The 18,261-nt window shown below is 38.1% G+C and overlaps 1 protein-coding gene across 50 annotated transcripts in view; it reads right to left on the minus strand.

Moving 5' to 3' along the window:
* Positions 1-18,261, minus strand: part of msi2b (musashi RNA-binding protein 2b) — a 413,958-nt gene that overhangs the window by 383,688 nt on the left and 12,009 nt on the right. For 21 of the 50 annotated variants that reach the window (XM_087282624.1, XM_087282605.1, XM_087282601.1 and 18 more), the window contains 4 exons: positions 13,252-13,292; positions 12,947-13,028; positions 11,672-11,756; positions 5,755-5,796 (listed from right to left, as the gene is read on the minus strand). In XM_087282624.1, the coding sequence (XP_087138750.1) occupies positions 5,755-5,796; positions 11,672-11,756; positions 12,947-13,028; positions 13,252-13,292 (250 nt within the window). Of the gene's footprint in view, positions 1-5,754; positions 5,797-11,671; positions 11,757-12,946; positions 13,029-13,251; positions 13,293-13,570; positions 13,699-18,261 lie in introns of those variants that run through there. The other 29 variants (XM_087282623.1, XM_087282621.1, XM_087282622.1 and 26 more) reach the window with 3 other exon arrangements.

Consider the following 18,261-nt stretch of genomic DNA (forward strand, 5'->3'; position numbering starts at 1 on the left):
GCCAGGACTCAAACCAGCGATCTTCCTGTTGTGAGGTGACAATGCTAACCACTGAGCCACCGTGCCACAAAAATTATATTGTGTCCACAAAAGAAACCCCAATGGAAATGCATAACCATGACTGAAATTCGTTTTTTTTTTCCTCCCTCTCTTTTTTGTTTGTTGCTTCCTGCATAAAAAAAATGTTTTATCGTGGAACTACTATGCATTGTTAACATCAAGCACTGCTGAAATCTATCTATAGCAGATTTTAGCAAGAGCCTTTAAATCAAATGTGTTTTCAACCCACAAGAGGGAAAAAAAACACCTGCAGAAAATTCAAAGGAGAAAAAAAAGACTGCTTTGCCAAGCTGTCAACAAAGAACTACAGTGGTGAAAATGAAAGAGGCGATCAACAGATCCCACAAAACTAGAGTGAGCCGTACATTAGCCAGGCTTTTTAATTGGCAATAGGGTTGTTTGGAGTCAGTGGGCTCTCTGTGCCACTCTTCACTCCCAGAGAGCGAGAAAACGGCGGTTTCGGCACTTCACACGGCACCACCTTTTGGACTTCATTAAAAACTTGGCCTGGAGTTTTCACACTTAGTCGTATGCCTCTCCCCAAGAGCCCGCTCCACAGGACCCGACAGCTTTGCCGTTTCGCAGTAGACTAGGTGCAAATATTTTTACACACTCAAAAACTGACAAAGAGAGCGAGCGGGAGGGAAGGAGAGTGAGGGGGGAAAAAACCCGACACCATACAACTGAGGATGGAAAGGAAATAAAAAATACAAGGGTAAACTCAATTTCAGCTCCGACACACGCTCGCTTGCTCTTCTGCCAGTCCCGTGCTAGGTGGTTTGTGGGAAAAGGAATGTAGCTTTTGCTCAGGCATTGTTTTGACAGCATTTATGGGCGGTAAATGCCAGGACATCTCCACTCAGCCTGGTTTGTGTGTTGTGTCGCTGGAGCTGAAGGATCGCATTATGTTGTGTGCCGGGCTTTTTTATCATGGCTGTACTTCAAGCATAGCTCCTATTTTTGTAGATAATGTCACTCATTAGTTTGATTACAGTCACTGGCTTGGCAAAGATTGGTGAGACCCCTGCGAAATCAAGTTTAAGGACCCGAAGGTGGCTGCTCTGAGCTTTGAATGCAAACTCATTATGCAGTGTCGAACACTGTTTTGAACTAGTGTCAGCAAAAATGACACAATAATCTTTTTAATGGCAGAAAAACCAGAGGCTGGCAGCCAGAGGCACTGAACAAAAGCCCAGGGGGAAGAAATGGGTGGTAACATCCACGCTTAAGATTTAGACCTACACTGCCTTTCAAACTAGTTCTTCTAACCTCCTAGGTGTCCCAAAAGACTCAAGTCAGGCAAAACTTTTGACAGAAGAGAAATGAATAGTATATATGTCTCTTTAACTGTACATGGTTTATCGTTTTCAGGAAAACCAATATTACAAGCTATTTTTTGTTTGTTTACATTGGTAAAATGTATTATTTATTTTAACATTAAACACGGCTGTTTACTTTCAGAGGATGTAGTGATGCATTCTTTTTCCCTTAAATATTTGTGATAAAAAAAGTTGTATCAAATGTCAGATATTGCATTATTTTGCATGCTATTGCATATCAATATTGCCTATTTTTCTTCAAAATGGCACAACCTTAATGCAATTCTCATGCATATCTTGTCATGGAAACACAGCTCTGCGATTACTAGTATTTCTGCTCTGAAGGCCAGAAGGCACTCTCACGAAGAAACAACAAATTAGCAAAAAAGCCAAAGTTGAAGAACCACACAGAGAAGAGGATTTAACTGTACTTCTAAACACCACTATGTAATCATCTCACAGAGTGAAATATTTTAAACAATAGACTAAAGTTATGTGGTCAGTTAGAGGTAAATAAATAAATAAATATGTGGTATTTATGTGCCTTCAGATCAGCAGGAATAACAGAACCATAGTTCACCAAAAAGGGATGCAAACAGCTGTAAAATTGCAGAATAGATCTCATCGATTCCAGGATTTCACCAAATCTTATACGGTGTTTTGTGCAGCTTGTCAGAGAACTATGGCTCTACGTAGTAAACACTGCTCCATCTGAACGCAGCTGATTACAGAGCTGGTTTTACTGCCACAATTCAGCAAAAGAAAGAATTTCGCATTCAATTAATTGCGCCGTCCAAGGAAAACATTAATACTGTGCGCTCACACTGAAGGCAGCGAGATCGTCAAAAGTCTCTCTCCTTTCAGCTCCGGCGGCGAGAGCGTCAAAATTCACTACATTAATCCCGTATCTAAAGGGGCTGTTGCAGCATATCAGTTACATTTCAGAATAAAGCATGCTTTCTAGTGTGAAAATGTTGGCACTTCTTACCAAATTCATTTAACAATGGAAGATCAAGTTATATATGATGCGGCTTTGCTCCACTTAATTATCTAATAGGTCCATATTTCTGAAATATCCTGAAGCAGCAATACTGTTTTGTACTGTCGCATGAGATTCCCGCTTTTTTAAAGATTAAAGAATATTTATAACATTAATGCACATCAGTAACTCACTGGTAACTTTTTTAATGTTTGTTCCTGTAAGGAAACATTGTGAATAATTGGAAATCCGGCGACCGCAATAATCCTGGGGAACAAACCCTGGGGAATAAACCCTTGGGAACAACTGTGATCGGCAGCAAAGTTCACAGGTCTGTGTTCTCTGAACTCCTCTCAAGCGATGGACTTCTAAATTCCGATTGCTTGCTGCCGAACCCCTTTATAGCTCCGTACCATAAGGTTAGCTTTATTTCAACTCTCCTCGACGCCAACACCGGCGCCGCCGCCACCGGCTCTCATTAAAAATGAAAGACTTTGGGCTAGTTTGACGCTCTCCCCACTTCCAGTGCGAACGTACAGTTAAAACTATGACTTACTGGTAACTAATATCAATTAACTATTTTAAATTGTGCAGCAATTGCCATTAAAGCAAAGCAAAATATAGGTAAATTCACTTACATCCCTGAAAATAATAACTTTAAAAGTTGCAAGTTTTTGAACAATTTAATGTTAATAATAATAATAATGATATTATCTAAAGCAATGGTCTCAAACTCAATTCTTGGAGGGCCACAGCTCTGCACAGTTTAGCTTCAACCACCCCTAACTCACACCTGCTTAATAGTCCCTAGTAGTCTCGAACACCTTGATTAGTTGGATCAGCTTGGTTTGATTAGATTTGGAGCAAAACTGTGCAGAGCTGTGGCCCTCCAGAAATCGAGTTTAAGACCTATGGTCTAAAGTCATATTTTGCTAATTATTACAAAAAAGTATCTGTCCTACTTATTCAGTTTATAGGCACGAGTAAACACTTGACAACCAAAACAGCAATAACAGACTACAGGACAGTATGTGCGTAGACAGGTAGTATGTCATTACAAAGTCACTTTGCCACATAATAGCCTGACATGCATAAGACAAAGCTTTAATTTGTGTATGCAAAGCTTTGCAAAAATGTAAAAGAAAAAAAATTTTAGTACTTCACTGCTGTGTTAATCTACCCCAAGTATCTGTTAGGAGCCTTATGTCTCATATTAATATTTAGTTTGTCTAAATTCTTTCCTTGAATCAGTTCATTCAAAAAAAACAATAATTCACCAGTTCATTTTAAACCTCATTTTCCAATGATCTACAACATAAAATTATAGATTTGTAAGCTGTGTTTTCCGTAATAATAGCCCGAACCTAACAGAAGCCCATTAAAGTAGTCATTTGACGAGCTACAGTTTCCCCAGCACAGTTATCACTGTTACATTCAGCAATGTGACACAGAATTTTCTCAAATATCTTCTAATCTGTGAACCTATTGAAGGACATAAACAGCTTTGAAATTAATTATTCGGGAACATAATGCTTCATGCACAAATGTCTGGAAGATAAATATGAGCCCACTAAATTAACAACTGGCGATGGAGCGGCCTCCAAATGTGATCAATGAGAAATGACAAGAATCAGCAGCAAACAAATGGCCCATCACATACAGATGATCGTCCATCGCCTTACTGCACCTAGAGGCTTGTTAAAACCGCACTACAGCAGCTGGTGAAGCGTCGGTAACTTGATTGGAAGGATTATGCAGCCTTAGGGTTGATGAAAATAACAGTTTTCTCCGAGGGCGATATCAGACCTGCGAAAAATCCATTCGCTTCCAAAAGTGGCCTCAATCCCAATATCAATTAAAATCTTGTCGGGACATGCAGAGCCGTGTTGGGGAAAAGTAGTGTGAAACAACAAGCCCAATCACAAACACGGCGAAAAAGCAATATCACCCTCCGCCTGTGGTAAACTTCTGCGCTGTTTAACACAATCATTGCAAAAACAAATCCCCACTCCCTTTTAGTGGGAGATAAAAAAACACACTGTGTGGCTATTCGGAGGTCTGAGCTTTTGTTTCCTTAGTTTTCCATTGGTTATCCACTGCTGGCTTGCTTTTAAATCCAAGCGTAGGGTCAAACAGGGTAATGAATCCAAACCATTCGAACTATTGGCAACTTATGATGACACAATAACGCCTAGCCCATCGACAGGAGATGGGAAGAATATTGTATTTGCATTACAGGTATGTGCCTGGCTCTGAGCAAACATCCACAGGGCTGCAGTCTAACTGCTACTGGAGCCTGGCCGTATTAATACTCCTATTCATCCCGTGTCCAACCCAAGCCAAGAAACAGCATTAGGCCCGGAGCCCTGCGGCCTGCATTTGGACTGGCTTCTCTGGCATGTGTGTGTGCGCGAGAGCGAGAAAAAGAGTGCACCTTTTCTCCTCCAATGAGCTCTGGATGAAGCAAAAAAGTTCTTTATATCAATTAGCCAGACAAGTGTGCAATGGACACCTGTCACCCCATGAGCCCCTGCTCCGATCAAAGACCTTCTGGTGTCCTGTTTGGCGTTCGCTCTCACAGTAACACACCTAGGCTGATCTCAGATCGGTGCACCTTGGGTGAAAGTGCTGGTGGGCTCATAGCTGAGCCAGGGGGGCCGTCCCAGCTCTGCCTGAGAGGCCAAGCAACGGCTGCATGGCAGACACAAAATCTGGGGCACAGACCATCTGGCTGACAGTGCAGTCTGAAGTGAAGAGGCTGTCGGAAGTTTGTTGCCAAAATGGCTCACAGAAGCAGGACATTAGATACCATAAAAACACACTCGCACACACATTTTCGGCTGTACAAAGAAAATTTTCTTGTTGAGACAAGATGAGGGATTTAATGCTCTGAATTCCACAGCTGAGGGCATAATTCTCCTTTTTTTTTCCCTCCTCCTTTTTAGAAAAAGATCTCTCTAATGATCTTATATGCAAGCAGCGATGCTAAAAAAAGGTAAGTTAATCACCACCCCACCTCCCGCCCCCTAAAATGAAAAAATATTCAACCTTCACGCTCAACAAGGCAGCGATAATTCAATATTTTCTCCACGATAGTTCTTCGGGTTCACACCCAGCCAAGCTAATTAAAAAAAAAAAATCTGAATTCAGCAACAATTAAACAGTCTCTCCTTGTACCATGACACAGAGAAGTCATAGTTAGCCTGGAAAATAACAGCAGCCAGACTGCGACGGACCATAACGTAACATCACAGCTCCAGCTCCAACTCAACTTTGCTCTATCAAAGGCCAAATTCAGCAAAACGCATCGGTCTTCTCACACTATTAACAAATACACAGCAGACTCGCAAATGTAAAGTGGCTCGGCGTGAGGGAGCAAAAGCAAACAGTTCTTACCTTGGGTTGAGCGCGTCTTGGAAAGGCAACTTTAGGATCAATCTAAACGAGACAAGGAGGGAGAGAAAGAAATATGAGAAAACTGACACTGTTACGTGAAGAGGAAAATTAGAAAATATTAGAAAAAGCCGGCAATGTGCTGCGACTACTCGATAACCTTCATGGAAATTATAGCATTAATCATGATGCAATGCTCCGTGTCTCATGTGTAATCTTGCCTAGTTATTACACGCTGGTTGCATGAGGCCCGTGTATGACAAAATCGAATAAAAACCTTACACAGGTTACTGGATAATTACTCGATTACAACATAAATAAACAGGTGGCATTATAGAACACACCGGAGATAATTCAAAGACTCGCTGAAGAAGTGCTCGGGCCTCGAGGGAGGTCAGCCCGACATGACGGGAGCTGTTTTAGAGAGCGCTGTAGATTTGCGGAGAATCAAGACAGGGCGTTAGATCAATACATCCACAACCTCATTCCCCCCTGAGGGATTAGCATTATTATGGGTGACTCTCTCCACCGCTGCAAGGGGTTATAGCTCTCCTATAATGCATTTTGGCATGCGATAGGGCATCGTTGGGTTTATTGGTTAGATAAGCTGTTATTTGATTTTATTATATTACAAATGAAATGAAGTTTCACACACACTGCCATCAAAAGCAGTTGTAATTTACATAAAGCACTGGGGTTCTGAACTAGCGTGACGATTCATCCTGGATATTAATAATAACGTATTCCTCCTGAGGAGGAATTAACAACATAAATACATCAATTGCAATCTAGACGTTTTTTTGTATCAATCTCTGCATCGTCTATGTTTTGATTCTCATATTTGAAGGAGAGAGGAAAAACAGATAAACATTATTGATTTCCACTAGCTGGCTTATATTTGCGATCGTCATTTATTTACATTTTAAATACTCTTGGCTTTAAAAAAAAATGTTCCTAACTGATGTACTGTTGAGCAAGATGTTTGCTTTGGTCATTTAAACATTCATAGACTAAAACAACAGTCCGCTTTTTACCGCACAGGCCAAAAGCTTATGCAGCCAGAGCACTAGAAGGATAGAACGGTAGATAATCATGCATGCGAGAACAAAAACAGTTCAAAGACTTGCTTCTGCACTCTCATTAAATGGAAAAATAACTCAAGGGAAAAAGATCCATTAGTGCTATATTGCTCTTGAATATACCGCGTGTCTGAATGCTTTGTCACTTCTTATAAATGGTAAGAAAAAGAAAAGCAGAATTGTGAGATGTGGCAGTGTGCAAAAGGGGAAGAAAAAAAATAAAATGTGATAAAAATGTTTTGGTGGGATACGAAGGAGGGGGGTCTCCTGGTAAATTAATTTGACCTGAACAGAATTGCAATATGTACTGCAAAAATACATTTTAAAAAACCCTTTCTGGTGGGAAATGATGCTGTTGTGTTATACTTTAATTCATCCAGAAAAGTGTTTAATCTAAAACAGATTGCTTTTAGACGAACCGGCAGCAGTCTTTCAGTTGTCAATACACAATGCAATTCTCACCCCAGGCTTTCAGATTTGCAGATTACACAGCTTTTAATCAAATGTGAAACAAGTGTGTCAGGAAAATCTCTGTACATGTTTACTTTGGTCCATTTGCACTCTTCAAAAGTGACAAAATGATTGGATTGGAAATTCGGGGGGAAAAGTAGAAAACAGACAATGGAATAAAAATGCAGATAAATCTACACTGAAACATGACAGGTACATCGCTAAAAGTATTACTGAGAAATGAGCTGTATATTATAAATTACTACTTATACACAAACAGCAACTAAGGATTTTTTCCCAAAAGGAATGCATCATATATACTGTATATACACACTAGGGCTGTGCAATTAATCGAAATCAAATCGCAATTTGAAACGTTGCGATTACTTATCGCAAAAGGCTGTGATATGAAACGTGTATGTATTATTTAATTTCCCCTGCCCAGAGCAAATGCGTGACTCCCATCTGCATGTGACAGTCTGACTAGCCAATTGAGTGAGCACATTTTCGTTCTGCCCAATCTGAATTGCACAACCCAAATATGCAAAATGTCCGCAAAAAAAAAATTTAAATAAAAAAAAATAAAAAAACAGGAAAGTGCGCACTTCAGAAGCATTAATAGACAAATTAAAAAGAAGAAAAACAGCACTGGTAATATGAGAATATTTAGCGTAAATCTTACGGCAATTCGTAACTTTCTGATTTTGTGACTAATTTGTATTATCTAATTCGTACAATTTAGTACGATTTGCTCATCACCCAATGACGGTTGAGTTTAGGGGTGGGGTTGGGTGCCACGCCTTCTTTTTAAAATTGTACAATATCACATGACTAAATTAATACGATTAAAATACGTTAAAATATGTTTTCTTGTGACATCAGACTGGAATATTTTGGTTTTAAATTCACAGACAACAAAAACAGGTAATTTTTTAAGCCGTCACAGAATTGTTGCCACAGCTTACAGATTATTAAGCTGAAGCTTGACTACAACATTAAATCCCAAAATGAAAACGCAACATGTCAAAAAAATCATAATAATAAAATAAAAAACCATGATTAGATATTTTCTTCAAATCACACAGCCTTAATAGACACACCACCTAAACGTTATTATTTTGACATTAAAAAAAAAAAACTTTACAAGGCAGATCCAAAATACTCCTATTAAATTATATATGGTGCTCCACAATATTGCAAGAAAAAAGACGTTGCAGTATTAAAATTTCTCTGTAATACTGGGTATAATTTCACCAGATCAAATAAATGGCTCAATATGGTAAGAATTCATCATTGTAGATAGATTGGGATGATTTTGTAGGGAAGTGTATCTGCATAAAATATACTAAACCAATCACAAGCACTGGAAAAATGCAGTACAGCAAATATACAAACTAAATAAACAGTATTTTTATTTATTTTTATGGAAAAATAGCAATTTCTAGAATAAAAAAAAAAAAGTCTAGCAATATAGTCCAAAATGTAAAATGACACAGTATAGTCTTCATACATAAATACAATTACAGCTTATTAAAGTATATATATATATTAAAAAAAAAAATATATATATATATATATATATATATATATATATATATATATATATATATATATATATATATATATATATATATAAATAAAAAATTTTAATTTTATTTTTTTTTTTATTTATATTAATATATATATTATACACGTATCTAATATACGTCAATTTCTATAAGTGCATTTTTTGTAGATATGTGTAATTTTGGGTTGTTTGTTTTGCATTATACATAAATATGCAAATACAAAACCCCAAAAAGCATCACATGCAAAAATATTCAGTGGAATAATCTTAGGAAATACATGAGGTGACGAGTTAAAGATCAAGCCCTGATCTTTTTAAAGTAGTTCTGTTTAAATATAGTCCTATTTCTTCTGTTGTAAACACTGAAGCAAGAGCACTGCAAGGGCAATTTGCATTTGTTCCTAAACCTCCACCAGTGCAACTTCCTCCAAGCTCCTGGTCTCCATGTGGAGCTAAAGCCCCAGAGTCATGACACGACGGCCTCAACCCTGCCGATGACATCACTACCCAGAGCTCAGTAATCCCTGCTTTAGCACCAGCCGCTACTGTCCACATGATCTCAATCGCTCTCAATCCTGGACACATCACTGCTAACGCTAGCTTGCTTTCTTTTTTTTCTCCCCTCAGCCATTCAAGAGCATTTGAGACGTCAAACCTTGACCCACTTTTTTTTTTTTACAAAGAATACTAGCTACACATGTGTGCCGTGATTATGTAATCTAAACGGCCCACTTTGATGTCCGAATTACACGTCTTTGGACTGGTGCAACACTGACATACACAATGTAATATTATTTTATTAATAAGATAGAAATGTTCTGCCTCCTAAAGGCATTTTAGCTTACATCAGTCAATGCCAGGCTGGCAGAGAGAGAGAGATAATGAATAGCACACCTGTAAATCAAACAGATTTAGGGCATACAACCAAGAGAGGTGGCGAATATTCACCTGCTGTGCTAAATTAGGTTTCAAAATTAATATTTGTTCAATTGCTGGATTTAAGTAAACAGTAATCTACCTGCAGCTTTAGGTGGTTAATAAACAGTTTAACTGGTTAATTAGCAGTTAGCCAAATTAGCCACCTGATCTAATCTAATCAGCACAACCTGAAGCACACAACTCGTTTCGTTTCACCTACATGTGAATTAATCTTAAAATGATAATAAAGTAAATACTAAATGAAACTTTCGGGTGTTTATCCCACCTTATTAGTCTAGTCTTATTAAAATTTATCATGCATTTTTAGTTTTTATACACGTTTATGTATGACAAAGCATTTATACCAGTGTTCCTAGCAAATTGCTCATGCACACAGGAGCTGAAAAATAATTCGAAGGCCCATCTTATCACACAATTACACATTTTTTGAAACCGAACACACTAGGAATGCCAATACGTAGTGTTCTGGGAGAAGATTATTAGCCACAAAATTCCTGAGGGAAGTTATGAACGTCTGTGAACGCCTTTAAATACAGTCCGTCTCTTGATATGAACTTGCAGGAACATGGCATCCATTAAAATAAGCCAGTGAAGGCTGTATTTGTCCACACCCTAAGCTATCCCAAATAAAAGGCTCTTTCACTCTGGACTCCAACAGGTAACTAGCAGCTGCATCTACAAACAGGAAATATGGAGACTTATAGGGGGGAAAAAATAGAATCCACATTAACTTTACTGATATAGAGTCTGCTTATCCTGGGGTTTCACCGTCACACGGAAATCTAAATGCATTTTTGCTTGGATTTAAGTAATCAAAAGGGTGAGGTTGAATAAGCAAACCTATTTCTTGCTGACAGAAATATATGTATGAGTCAGTTTGCATATTTACATGGCTAAAGTAATATACAGATCCATGCACACTATAAAAGACAAAATCATAGTCATGTTGTGAAACAATTCTATAATGTAGAATAAAAAGTAATATATATAAAACCCTAATCATATCTACATGTAAAAACACACTTCAAATGGTTTTGAAAAAATGTAAACCTTTATTTTTTTTTCTTTTTAATGTACAAAAACAATCATTACATACTCTAAACTTTTGGTTTATTTCAAATTGTCATGTTTTTAATGTTAAAACAACAGCAAATTCCAGGCAAGAAGAAAACAAATGCAAGATAAATTTGAAAAATTAAATAAATAAAATTAACAACACAGAAAACAAACTGAATGCACAATAATTAACAAACAGAAAATGTGTACACCAGCACAAACACATACTAATCTGCAACATAAACCACATCATATCTACATAAATCTAAACATATTTAAATAATTAAATAAATAAATAAAAATATACATATATAAATAAATGAAAGTGATTAAATTAGCTCACCATGTAAATAATGCCTCATACAACATAAACATTTCTAGTCAGCAAGGTCTAGAATGAACTTCCGAAGTCCTCCCTGGACAATTCAGTCTCGAACGAGTGTAAAACACCACGTCATACACTGCAAGTTTACGTCACATAAGGTAAGGAGCACAGCATCATGATCGAACTGCACAGCAGGTAATTAATTCCTTCTTGCCCCCATATCTCAATGAGATTTAACCCCTTGTTTTCCTATTTGGCAAGCAAGGGGTTAAACCCGCTGAGGCATGCGAGGAAGACAGGACTAATTATTCGGCTACTTATTTATGTCAAGTGCCCCGCTGTTGTGTGTGTGGTACAATGACAAATGCCGCAGAGAGCCTCGACCCGGGAAGGGATATGATAGGGAGACTGCATGTCTTTTCACCACTGAATGTCACAGATACAAGCATGTTAAATCAGCACTTCAACAAACGTAAATCGCAAGGAAAATAAAGAGGAACATACCGTCTTAGAGTCTAATTCGTGGTGAGGTTGAGCTAGAACCTTATCTACACTGGCTGCATCTGCAAACGTAACGAAGCCAAATCCCCTGGAAAGCAAAACAAAACAAAACACAGACATACATCAGGTGATAGCCATTGGTTAGATGTGTTACCATGTCTTATACTCAGTGCCAGAAAATGAAAAGCTATCGGTTCAGAAACATGGTGTGTCAAGGTCAACTACGATAGATGACGCACACAAAAAAAAAAAACATGAAAATTCTGCCATCATTTACTCACCCTCATGTCATTTCAAGCCCGTATGACTTTCACTCGACTGAGGAGCACAAAAGAATGTGTAGAATGACAGCTTCAGTCACCATTCGCTTTCATTGTATGGACAAAAAATATAGAAATGAAGAGCGACTGGTGACTGAAACTGTCAGTGCCTAACAATTCCTTTTGTGCTTTGGAGTAAACAATTGACAGAATTTCTTTGTGAAATTTCCTTTTATGTTATTTAACATTTCAGACAAACTATTCCAGTGCTACCTTAGAAAAACAGCTATCAAGGACTGGAGAAGTTTTCACGCCACACTTAATCCTGGGTTAACGTGTTTTAAAACCCCGGTTAAGGCTGGTTTTAACCTTAGATTAAGAATTGTAAATATAACGATGGTCAGCAGCGCTCGGTACGGAATTCTGCTAGATATACCTGAGTGCTTTAGCAAGAGACAACCAATCATAAACTGCTTAGGCGCTTCCCTCATTAAATATTCATATGCATTATACAGTCGCAAAAACTTTCACGCGCTATCTAATCTGTATTTCTTATGAAACTATATGTTTTGACAGCATTACTGCATAAAACGTGTGTTTTGTTGAATGAAATTTTCAGGAAATTTAGGACATTTCAAACCGTATTAAAGCAGGTCGCGTGCTGTATGTGTCCTATTAATCCTCATGAATATGCAAATATAAACGCAAACGCACTGTATGAAATCTCCCAATCTGACAGCGGAGGATTAATTACTAACCCAGGATAAAGTACGCGTGAAACACGTAACAAAATAACCCAGGTTTAAGAAAGACGAGTTCAAAGCCAAAGCGCATGCAACGGCTCGGGTTGTTAAAGGCTTTGGTTTAACATAAAGAAGCCCCAAATCAATGTCAAACTGTATCGCATCCAGAAACGCGCCGATCGAGTTCACAGCAGCCCGATCTGACAAATGAATCGCTTCGGATTCAAACAGCTCTAACTGTCAGGGATTAAAAAAAGCAACATTGTTGTTTTTACCTGGAGCGTTTCGTCGTGGGATCTCTCATCACCATACATTCTCTGATTTCTCCGAATTTACTAAAATAGTCTCTAAGGCTGTCTGCGGAGCAAAACAGAAAGAAAGAGCACACATGAGCAAAGCATTGGTGCGTTACCCACCAGTTTGTAAATTAAACGCCCCCCTGGATGTCTAACAGGGGTCGAATAGAGGACTTCAAATGACGGCACATATCCCGCACAGCGCGCCACGCTGGATACAATGAAAGAAACACAACACAGCCCGACAAACGCGCGCAAATGACAGCGAACCATCGGTCTCTTACCTGGTGAAGTTTGCCAGCTCAGGCCACCGATAAACATTTTACTGTAAGGGGAAAACACAGCAGAAGTGAGTCCAGATGTCAGATCGGCCATTTTGACGTGTAGCTAGCGACAAAAAAAGCAGAGCTAAACGAAGGCAAAGCAGAGCGGTGTGTGTTTACTGAGCCCCGGCAGGCTGTGCTCACTAATATACATCAAACAAAGGTGTAGTAGTTGCATGCACCCGGAAGAGCGTTTTTAAAACATGCTCACTGGAGAAAAACACACAAACACAAGAAAAAAATAAGAAGTCAAGTGCTGTCAGCATTGGCTCTGGCTTACCCCGGGTCGTGTTGCGAATCGTTAGGGCTTCCAGATGTGGCTTGGCTCCCGTCTCCCTCCATGGCTAACCCAACTATGGCCAGTAACTGACACACACACTGACAGAGCTAGGAGAATATTACTGAGCCGGGAATGCGAGCGTCACACGTGGGATCAGCTCTGCCTGGCTCCCTCCCCCTCCCGTCACCCACACGGGGCGGAGCGCAGAAGGGGCTCGTCACCTCACCCATTCCATTGACGTCATTAGCATGGCCCCGCCCACCCGGAGTATGAGGATCAAATCGCATCGCTTTTATTGTCACTTCACTGTATGCACGCGCAAGTGTAGTGACTGCTGCGAATGTACAGTGTACACACGACGTTGTGCACATGGGGAAAAAAGTCAATGTAAACACTGCTCCACAAAGTCTGTCAAAGTGAGTTATGCACTGATACAACTAGATTTGATGAGGCAAGTTTATGGAGTCAGTCTACAGCCATATATACTTGCAAAATAAAAGAAAGTTTAGCAAACAAAAAATAAAGTAGTGAGCTAAGATAAATAAACAAATGCAAAACTACAAAAATAGCATAGCAAAAATTTTGTTTTAAGAGATAAAAACTAATGTTTCTAACAAAAACAGAGAACTGCAAAGGGAAAATTAAGTTTTGAGAAATAAAAATGAAATTTGCAAAAAAAATTATATATATATATATATATATATATATATATATATATATATATATATATATATATATATATATGCAATAAAAATACAATATATATTTGCAAAACATTTTATAGCATTGTCTTTACAAAATAATGAGCAAACAATGCTCATTTGAGCATGTGCAATGCTGCTTTCCCTTTGCACATCAAGTTTCTGCTCGTTTCACTTTGTGGCCCTGATTTGACAAGGGGGCGGAGTCAAGGAAACTTGGGCGTTTACGGCAGGCCCAGACCTGCTTCCATATACACAGCAAATTCATCAGAGTTAAATTCTCGGTGTTGAAGCATTTGAGAGTAAAGTGTTGACGTTAAAGAGTTAGATTTTGATAAATGAATGTAATAAGAGTTAGAATTGATTTTATTCAGTGCGAAATCAAGGAGTTATCTTTTCAACACTTGGTGGTGTTATTTCCAACATCCGGGAATTCATGCAGCCCCAGTCACTGAAGAATTTTCCAGACGCCATTTTCCATCTGAGGTTTAGAACAGCAACTGGTGAGTCAAACTACCTAAATGTTGGTATTTTACTGACTTTCTTTAAGGAAATACAGTTGTAAACATGTTGTTAAGTTAATAACTTTAGAATGGAGTGACAATTTTAAACTTCTGCGGTTCATTCATGGTCGTTTGTGTATCTAGCTTAACTGCATTACTATTGACTTCTTTTCAAGAATGTTTTTATATATGCTCACGCATACATAGTGCATAAAAAAAATCAAATGTACATGTTCAACACATTTCTGTCACGCTTAATGCCATTGTGTGCGTTGTTACCCATCTATAAATTAAAATGGACACTTCTCCTTTAATTCCAAGCAAACTAGCGAGGGAATCCCCGGAGCCGCCTAACGTTAGCCTACTCTGCCCGGATGCTAACGGCAACACAGGACGGTTTCCATAAGCTCTGGAGAGTTTCTAAAACATATCTGGTGAGTTAATGAACATGCTTACTTGTAAAAGGCTTCCTGACTGAAACAAATGATTGTTTGTTATTCGTGTACGTTAATTTGGTTATTTTAAACACCGCGGCCCTTTTAAACTGGTTCATTCGTGGCCGTCCATATACCGTTAGTCCATAACTTAGACTTGTGTGATAACGTACGCTTGAATTATATTAAGTGTTGACAACCATTAAAGTCGGAATGTTAACATTAATGTCTTTAAATGACCGCGTTTGCACTTTATCAGACATTTAACGTTACAGAAGTCTCCCGGAAGTTGCGGGACTAACGTTAACGTTATCCCGCAAATGCACAGAGACTCCCAGATGCCAAAGTAGATGCCCGCAAATGAATGATAATCTCCCGGAAATCGCGCGTCTCCCGCCCGGTCATTAAACACTTTGCACGCCCCTCTCCACCGCATCCCTCCCAGCTCTTCAGGTACGTCGCGCGCAAGTCACCCCCACCGCTCTTTAGGTACGTCGCGCGCAACTCATCCCATTGCTCTTTAGGTACTCATCTCTCCCGCTACCTCCCGCAAATCAACTCTGTATCCCCCGAAAATGACTTTTCCCAACTCGGGATGTCTGACGTTAGTAAGTTAGGCTATTTCTGTTGTCAGGAACATCTTAGTCAAGCTTTTTCTCCCGCATGATATTGTGCTTAAAACTATAGGCTAAACTTAGCATGTACTGTACACAACATTTCCGTTTTATTAGTGCGTTGTAAACAGCCACCTGTCTGTAAAATTAATCAACTGATTCATATTTGAGCAGCCTAATGATGATACAGGTTTGATTTGTAGATTTATTATCAATAATCAACATCTGAATCAAAAGATATCTGAAAAAGTGTGAGGCATACTTTGTGATGTTCACCTGTCTTTTTTTATCTGAAGGTTATGCATATGTGTTAGATACTAATGTGTTGTTGTTTTTTAACAGCCACAGTTCTCTGTACAATAACACAAGACCCTGTGACGGTGGCTGATTAGAGACGGATGGTGTATTTCCAGAGTTGGAGAAATGACCAAGCACACTTTCTTGGTCATATGTGGTGATAATAATGAAGGTATGTTTAATAAAGCTCTGTATTTGTTTCACAATAAGCTGAGAGGGTATTAGAGCATTAGAGAATAACAAATGACATGAAGGTGATAAGTTTTGTATTGTGGGTGAACTGTTACTTAAATAATGTTTTGCTCTTTGCTTTGCACTTTTCCTCTTCTGCTTATCCTAATATTTTAGATTATATTTGGACCTGAAACATCTGCTAGACTCCAGGAAAGGTGGCGTCAATACTGGACCTGAAAGGGCCTAACAAGTTGAATCTGGTAAAGAAACATGCACACACACGCACACACACACACACACACACACACACACACACACCCACGCACACGCTTACAGAAAACTGTAAGTTTATGAATATTTTTTACACTGTGGCCAATATTTTGGGGAAGTCAGCATCACTAAATGATATAAAAGATTTTAAGCTCCTCTAAATTTTGCTCCAAGTGTTGTGTTAAATTGAGGATTCTGGACAGACAGCTGCCTGTTTTTCCAGTTCTAGACATAGTGGTTAACCTAATTGTTTTTGGAGATCCAACAGTGATATATGTGTTTTTTCTACTTTTCCATATCCTGTCACCTTAACCAGCTGGGAGAGTCAAGTTGTGGATCATCATGAAGATTTTTAAAAGATGAGTTTAGATTTCTTGAATGTTTTATTTACTTTAAATGTTCTTTTAAATATATCATAGAATTTGATTGCAATTTGTTTTCAAACATTTTTCTTAGTCATGCTGGAATCTTGAAGAGTTCTTAGATGAGCATCACCCTACAGTATATCCGTGCATCAGGAACCACCAGACGAGCGATCAGCAGCTACTACATCGTCATGGATAAAAAGGTCATCCTGTGGCTGGGAAGCACTTCATTCACAGGACATGCTTGATGAGATTTCCTAGCTCCAGTTTGTTTTCACACAAGTTTACAGCATTTATACCTTCATTTAAACTGCTGTGTTTGATATGGAGGACCAAGGAAACACCAGAAGTGAAAGATTTGCACGCCAAGTTGTTTAAAATGTAATTTCAGAAGAAAACTATGCGTTCAGAAGAAAACTATGAGTGACGCTATATTGAACTTTCAAATTGCTCTGATGAAACATCAAGTTTGGACATCATATTTTGTTGATACTGTCTGTACTAATAAAACATTTAAAGCATATTTGACATTGTTGCATTTTAAAAATTGAATGAATTGTTGAAGTTGTGAATGTTTTCAAATAAAATGTTTTTTATTTTGTAATTTACAGTCTTTTTGACCTTTTTACCATATTTACACTCAAGAGAGTTGAATAAATTAACAATATATTACACCAGGTGGTGTTAAATATAGTTACATTTTTTAACTCTGCCCTGAGTTAAAATTAACCCTTACTTCGGTGTCAATGTGCCAACCCTTTTGAAAGTGTTGATTTAAGTCTGTTTTGAGTGGACCCCATGAGACACTTTCAAAGTGTTGAAATTAACACCCATAGAGTTGTTTTGGGTCCCTATATTTTGCTGTGTATGCAACTGCTTGATTTTTATTTGCAGTTCTTTTCTTCATGCAACTTTGATTTTTATTTCTTGAAACTTAAATTTTCCCTTTGCAGTTCTTTATTTTTGTTTGCAAAATTAATCATCGCTCAAAAATGTATTTTCCCATTGCGATTTTTGGAGATTTGCATTTATTTATTTATTTTTGCGTAAGAATTCATTTTTTGTTCGCAAAACTTTTTCTTTTGCAAATATATATGGCCCTAGATTGACTCCATACAAGTGAATTCTTATTTGTTGTTTGGACTGCAAGACAAGGTTTTCAAAACTTTTAAACTATGCACACTCTTTACAATAAAAATGATAATAGTTTCAATAAAAATAGTTCAATATAGTAATTAAAGATTGAGTGTAATTGATATTTACAATTCATAATCTATAATGTTTTTAATAATGTGCCCAAACTATTATTTGACAATAAAACTATAGTCAGGAT

This window comes from Danio rerio, chromosome 15, assembly GCF_052040795.2.
Source record: "Danio rerio strain M-AB ecotype USA chromosome 15, GRCz13ab, whole genome shotgun sequence".
Taxonomy (NCBI): Eukaryota; Metazoa; Chordata; class Actinopteri; order Cypriniformes; family Danionidae; genus Danio; species Danio rerio.